Below are 7,237 nucleotides of genomic sequence, written 5' to 3'. Positions count from 1 at the left end.
CATATATATATATTAATATTCAGGTAAAATATACTTTAAGGCAAAGCATTATTAGACATAAAAATAATAGATTTTTGAGGCAGAAAGAAAGTAGGAAGAAATAATCAACATAAAATCACAATTAATAAAATAGAAAAAAATCAAAAAAAAAAAAAATAACAACTTAACCCAAAGTTGGTTCTTAAGAAAGACAAAGGAAATTGATAAACATCTGGGGAGACTAAGACAAAAATGAAGAATGCACTGATAAATAACAGGAACAGAAAAAAGAGAATCACTAAATATGATTGTCTTCAAATAGATAAGATTATATTACAGACAACTTTGTAATAAATTTGAAGATTTTATGAAATGGGCAAATACTTAAAAAAAAAGTGTAACTTACCAAAACTGACACAAGAAAAAACAGTAAATTTAACATTTACCATTAAATAAATTGAATCAGAAAATAAGTATCTTCCACAAAAAGCAACAGCAACAACAATGAAAAAAATCCCTGCAGCCCCATGTCTCCATAGCCAAGATCTGCTAAATATTCAAGAAAGAAATAATTCTAAACTTACACAAATTATTCCAAAGAATGGAAAGAGGTAATAGAAGCCCAACTCATTTTATGACGGCAATAAAACCATGACAGTAAAATAAGAAAGGAAAATTACTGGCCAATTTCACTTATAAACCCAGATGCAAAAATCCCAATACATATGAAAATTAAATCTAGGAATCTAGAAAAGAGTAATAAATTATGACCATTTAGGTTTATACAAGGAATACAATGTGTTTAAAATTAGAAATAAATCTATGTGTTTCAACATATTAGAGATTAAAGAAAAGTCATAATCATCTCAATAGATGGGAGAATTTTTCTAATAAAACTCAGTATCAATGTGATTTTTTTTTTTTTCACTTAGCAAACCAGACATAGAAAGGAAATTCATTAATCTGGTACTAGCTACAAAATAAATGTTCCACAAATTTTTTATTTTTATTTTTTTAAGATTATTTTTTAAGTAATCTCTACACCCACCATGGGGCTGGAATTTACAACCCCAAGATGGAGAGTTGCACACTCTACCAACTGAGCCAGCCAGGTGCCCCAAATTTTTAAAATCCAGTTCCTTCTGAATCCAAACAAACCCCATTCATTTGGCCACGTTTTAATGCTTCATTTTCAAATAAACCCAAGAAGTTGAATATGGCTGGAAAGTAGCACGTGAGAGAAAGAACATTCTTTGAGACAACAGTCATTAGATAATTAAGGTCAGATCATGAAGGGTCTTAAATGCCATGCTAAAGAGGTTGGTTGTTTTCCTGAAAACAGTGAGGTGCCACTGAAGGTAAGAGGTTGGCATAAACGGTAGAATGATCAAATAAAGCTTCTTTCAGAGAATCATTCTGGCTGCAGTATAGATTTAAAAAGGGTAAGACTTCAAGCTGGGAGATAAGTTTTCAAGAGAGAGAACAAGGGGTCGCAAGTTCCAGTGCCTGTAGAAGCCAGACATAACATGAATGAAGTGGGCCAGCTCCAAGACACCAGGGAGAGGTGAGAACTGTAAAAAATGAAAAGCACGTCACTAAAAAAAAACCACCACTATTCAGCTCCAGTCAATTGTTTTCATGCAAGAATATTGCCCAGTATTGTTAGACCTTCCAAACAGTCAAGAAAATTTTAATGTAACTTTCTCATCTTCAAAATTGTGCAATAACAAAAAAAAAAACCACACACACACACACACAAACCAAATATGGGCCAAATCTGGTACAAAAGTCATCAGTTTGCAACCTGTGGCCCAAAATAAAGTAATGTCAGTAGAGATGAAGAAAGAAAACAAACTCAAAGGGGCACCTGGGTGGCTCAGTCGTTAAGCGTCTGCTTTCGGCTCAGGTCATGATCCCGGGGTCCTGGGATCGAGGCCCGCATCAGGCTCCCTGCTCAGCGGGGAAGCCTGCTTCTCCCTCTCCCCTGCTTGTGTTCCCTCTCTCGCTGTGTCTGTCAAATAAATAAATAAAATCTAAAAAAAAAAAAAAAAGAAAACAAACTCAAAGGATATTATGAAGGAAGAATTGTGATAGTGACCAGTTGGGTGTGGGCAGAAGAGACGGGTAACAATGGATGACTTCCAGATTTCCAGTTTGGTCACTGGGTGGATGGTATGCCATTCACTAAACCGTGAAACACAGGTAGATAGCTATAGCTAATCAGCAGAAGGAATGTTAAGACTGGGAAGACAGAAGTCATTTTCAAGCTGTTTGCCTGGGTTCTTTACCCACCAACACTCCCACTGCTACATCTTCACCATCAGTGATACGTGGGCAAGTGATGAAAACAGGCGAAATCAAAGTGACATCTGGAACTAAGCAGACTAAGTCTGAGACAAGTTGGGTAGATATACCCATCAAATGGAACCATCCACGGGGGGCTAACAGTGAGGTCAGTGGTATTATCTGATGATGCCAGGATGGGAACAGTCCTGGTGACCTAGGGTTACAACCAAAGTGACCAATCATTGCAGGCTGTGAGATCTGGGCAGCTGAGCCAGTTGGGGACCTCAAAGTGTTAGGAAAATGAAGTAACAGGGAATCCAGAAAATACTCTCTCCACTTAGAGGAAGCTAGATTTCAAAGATTGAGACTATGACCTCTCACCCATTACACACCATCCATGGTTGCTGGAATCTGAAGGCATTAACCTATCTTTATCCCAACCACATACTGGTCACAAGACTTCCTGGAGAAAGGAAATTCTGCCATTTGGGACAATATACATGTACCTTGAAGACATTATGGTAAGTAAAATAAGCCAAAGACAAATACTGTATAATCCACCTACACATGGAATCTAAAAAAAACAAAGAGAGAGCAGATTGGTGACTGCCATAGACAGGGGGTGGGGGTGGGGGAAATGGGTGATGGCGGTCAAAGGTAAAAACTTCCAGTTACATGATGAATACATTCTGGAAAAGTAATTACAGGCTGAAAAAAAAGTTAACAACCTAAATGGGAAGTAAGAGAGCCAAAGGGGTTTCTTAAAAGGAGGCCTCCTTCACCTGCAGCACAGAAGCACTCACAGCTGAGTAGCAGGCTGAGGATTTAGTGAGTTGAATTCCAGAGAAGCTTAAATGCTCAAAGTGGTACTGTTATGCTAAGGTCAGGAGCCTGATTAGAAAAACTTGGAACCCTAAAGTATGGTATTAAGACATCTGGGTGGAAGCTCCCAAGAATACTGGCCCTGCAGACGTCCATGAACCCAGTTTACAGAGGTGGCCCATCACTCCCTATCAAGAGCTGGCACTCCCCCATGCAGAAGACTCTCTTAAAGAGGGCCATCCTCACAAAACGTGTCCTCTTCCTGGTACAGAGATGCCTCCACCTCATTTCTTTTCTGCCAGGCCAATAACTAGGGTTCAATCCCAGCATAACCCAGCTGGAAATGCACTGGGCCTATTAAGGGAGTAAAGAAATTATACCTCAAAGGAACTCTAAGAACTAGCTAGCAGGTGTTGGTAGAAGGCAGGGGAATACCCTGGAATTGGATCTTGAGAGCACTTCACCAAGGGGACCAGAACATAAAATTGGGTTAAGAAGTCACTGACTTAGAAGCATGTTCTCAGTACTCAGGATTTAACACCTGGCCAGGAGCCTAGGGAATGGGGGTAAACTAGCTGCAGGAGTGCCTTTCAGAGACCAGGGGGAGAAAATGGCAAACACTCAGCAAAGTGAAAATGCTGGAGTTGCCCTGGCAAAGGAATCAAAGGTACAGGGAGAATACGCAGTGCCTCTCTGCAGGCCAGGACTGAACATGGTAACAGCCACGAGGATCACAGGCCTACTAAATATGTCAGGTGGGCAGCACTTGTAACAACGGTCAAGGGACAATCACGGGCACACCTCATTTTACTGTGCTTCCCTTTATTGCCCCTCACAGACACTGCATTCTTCACAAAGTGAAGGTCTGTGGCAACCCTTCATCAGGCAAATGTATTGGCACCATTTTCCCAAAAGCATTTGCTCACTTTGTGTCTGCATCACATCTGTAAATCTTCCAAGATTTCATTATTATGTATGTGATGGTAATCTATGATCAGTGATTATGACTTGCTGAAAGCTTAGAGGATGGTTAGCATTTTTTTGGCAATAAAGTATTTTTTAACTAAGTTATGCCCTTTTTAAAGACCTGTTATTACACACTTAATAGATCACTGTATAGTATAAACATAACTTTTATATGCACTGGGAAACCAGAAAATTCACCTGACTTGCCTTATCAAGGTATTTGTTTTACTACAGTGGTCTGGAACCTAACCTACAGTATCTCCAAGGTATGCCTGTAACAGGCAACTTCTAGCATAGGTAACTCAATCCTAAGTGAACTTCTATTTTAACCCTATCTTTAGATTCATCATCAAAATTATCTTGACAGTTTATGCCTATCTCTGTGATCTAGCATCAGGCTCAACTTCAATGGAAGTTTTACATACATACATTCCTAGCTCTAGAGAATTCTGAGATGATAATCAGACATCAACTGGGAGAAAGAAATCCAAGTGGGAGTACGAGGGCACAGAGAGCAGGATGAATAGAAGGAAGATTTTTGGAACTGGTAGGCTTTAATAAGGAAGTTCCACCCCTTTCCACTTACTTCTTACAGGTTTTTATCTTATCCTCCAAACCAAACCAAGTTACTGAAAATGTATTTAATTCTTGGGATGGAAATTTACCTCTCCTGTTTTCCCCTTCCCCATCAGAGACAACTCCCAGGAACCCAAAAAATATATACACACATTCAAATATAAAGAAAACATGCATTCAAGTGATTGTTTTACATTTTCGTAACATTTTAACATTTAATAGAAACTATATACAATTGTTTATTGTATCTTACATAAGATAGCCACTACAGAAATTTACATAGGTTAGAAGCAAGATGGATGGTTAAGGAGGGCCCAGTCCTGTGGGCTATTCTCAGAGGTTATAGGTCAGAGTTTAGTGGAAGGGGTTCAGATTACCAATCAGGTGAGAGGTGAAGAAAGGCTAAAACACAGGCCATTAGAAAGAGATAATCAGACACTGGGTTCCATTAATATCCCAAGGGAACACATCTCCTAAACACAGATGTGTATTTGTGCCTGGACTTGGGAATTCCCATTACAAAGATCTCTCTCCCCTTAGGCGCAATCCCAAATACTCTCTCAATCCCAGCAGCTCTGACAGGAATCACCTCTCTCTCTTCCTTGCGCAGAGTGGGAAGACACTATTGGTCCCTCCCCCACAAATTTGGTTTATGTTTGACTAGAGCACTCAACCCAGAGGAAAAACGTCGTAGTCTGAGTTGTCCTTCAGTGAGAGACAGTCATAAATACTTGTTTAAAGAATGGAAAATTCAAATCCGCCAAAGTCAAATGGTTCCCCAAACAAATTATCAACTGATAGAAGAGGATTCTGGCTTCCCATTTGCAGTAGCCACTCCGCTCTGAGGCAGTGGTGCAGAGGCTTTCTCAGAATTTCGAGACCCCTGTGATCTGTACCCATCTCCAGCCATCTGCATCTGGCCCTGTTAAAAGAGAAGTCACTTTGGTTACAAATCCATTCATTATGGTCTGAAACATGAATGTGACTTACCAAGATCAAGACAGGAGAAATACAGTTAACTCTGAGACGTTACTCTTCCCCATACTTAACTATCCCTGACCCTTGGAGTCAGCAGTCATGACATGTAGCATTCCTAAGGCCCTCCCAACAAGAGGGAGAACTGTGGGTTGTTTCTTCCGATGAAACAGCCATTCTCTGCTGAGGTTCCAGAACAGCCAGCAGATCCCAGGAAGACAGTCCTCTGGGCCTCTGCTTGAAACCAACAGCTACAGTGCAACTGCTAGTCTTCAGTCAGGGCCACCAGCACCCCACCCAAGGCTCAGAGAAAGAAGCCAAATCACATTACTTGTCCTTACTCTATGATGAAAACAATCCAATGCTGAACTCTCCCTTTAAAATGAACCATTTATGTAGATTCCTTGTCTTAACCTCTTCTAGTTAACTAAAGAAACATGTGTCCTGCTCTCTGAGAGTCTGAGCCTAGTGGTGTTCTCTCTAAGGGCCCATCTGGAGCACCCATACAGTCTACTCATGATGACAACCCCACTCACTGGGAGTACATGCTAGCCATAGCCAGCTGGGAGACCTGTGCCTGGATGGGGCTGTCCTTCACTTGCCAGAATATCCACTGGGCCTTCAGCAATTTCTTTGACTGAATGATCTTCAAGGGTTAGTGAAGGATCAAAAAGTAAGGGTGAAGGAGGGCACTGCATACCATCACCCACAACATCCAAGTCCTAGGAAAAGAAAGAGAAAAGCCCATCAGCAAAATCAAAGGAACCAATAAACTGAAGCTGGCATATTTTTCAACAAACCTCAAAGCAATTTTCCCATATTTCCCTCACCCCCTTCCTACCTTTAATCAAAAAAAGATTTTCCCAGAATGTCCAACAAATGGGATAAGATCCAAAAGCACTAAGAAAGAACTTTTGCTCGCTGCTGAGTATAAAGCACAGACCACTATACTAGCTTTAATAAAAAAAAAGTATTTTCAAAGAGAAAAATTCAGAGACAAAAAGTAGAATAGTAGCTACCAGGGGCTGGAGGGAGAGAGGAAGCAGGAGTTATAGTTCAATGGGCACACACAGTTTCAGGACTGACAGAAAGTTCTAGAGATGGACAATGGTGACAGCTGTGCGATACTGTGATGGTACTTAATACCACTGAATTGTACACGTAAAAATGGTTAAAACAGTAAATTTCATGTTTCACGAATGTTTTACCAAAAAATTTTATTTAAAAAAGGTGTATTCCTTCTAAGACTAACTGTAGTCACCATCTAAGTTCACCAGTGGTGAATCTAATATGGACAATCAGAATAATCACAAACTAAAATAAAATATTGCTTTAAAAGATTGGACAACATGCGGGGTGCCTGGCTGGCTCAGTCGGTAGAGCATGCGACTCTTGGATCTCAGGGTTGTTAAGTTCAAGCCCCATGATGAGCAAAGAGCTTACTAAAAAAAAAAAAAAAAAAGACTGGACAATATGAGATTGCTTGATTAATGTCTTAACAGTCACAGTGAGCTAGGAAATACTATTCTGATTAAGTCCCTATCCCCACCCAGAAATCCCTAATTCTTAAACAAAACATACTTCAATTGCTCTTTAAAAAGGCGGGGGGGGGGGGGGGGGGGGGGGGGGGGGG

The 7,237-nt window shown here is 40.3% G+C and overlaps 1 protein-coding gene and 1 non-coding gene across 7 annotated transcripts in view; both read right to left on the bottom strand.

Annotated features, from left to right (window-relative positions):
- Positions 1-2,961: 2,961 nt before the first annotated feature.
- The window catches only part of KANSL2 (KAT8 regulatory NSL complex subunit 2), a 20,311-nt gene continuing 16,035 nt past the window's right edge, over positions 2,962-7,237 (bottom strand). For 4 of the 6 annotated variants that reach the window (XM_032420801.1, XM_032420803.1, XM_032420797.1 and 1 more), the window contains exons 9-10: positions 6,207-6,326; positions 2,962-5,551 (exon numbers count right to left, since the gene is read on the bottom strand). In XM_032420801.1, coding sequence (XP_032276692.1) covers positions 5,420-5,551; positions 6,207-6,326 — 252 coding nt within the window. In that variant the 3' untranslated portion in view covers positions 2,962-5,419. Of the gene's footprint in view, positions 5,552-6,140; positions 6,327-7,237 lie in introns of all 6 variants that reach the window. The other 2 variants (XM_032420798.1, XM_032420800.1) reach the window with 2 other exon arrangements.
- LOC116642689 lies at positions 5,755-5,890 on the bottom strand. The gene has a single exon (XR_004301375.1). It is a non-coding gene; the product is annotated as a small nucleolar RNA SNORA2/SNORA34 family (small nucleolar RNA).

This window comes from Phoca vitulina, unplaced genomic scaffold, assembly GCF_004348235.1.
Source record: "Phoca vitulina isolate PV1807 unplaced genomic scaffold, GSC_HSeal_1.0 scaffold23, whole genome shotgun sequence".
NCBI classification, from domain to species: Eukaryota; Metazoa; Chordata; class Mammalia; order Carnivora; family Phocidae; genus Phoca; species Phoca vitulina.
This window is presented reverse-complemented; position numbering and strand designations above follow the sequence as displayed.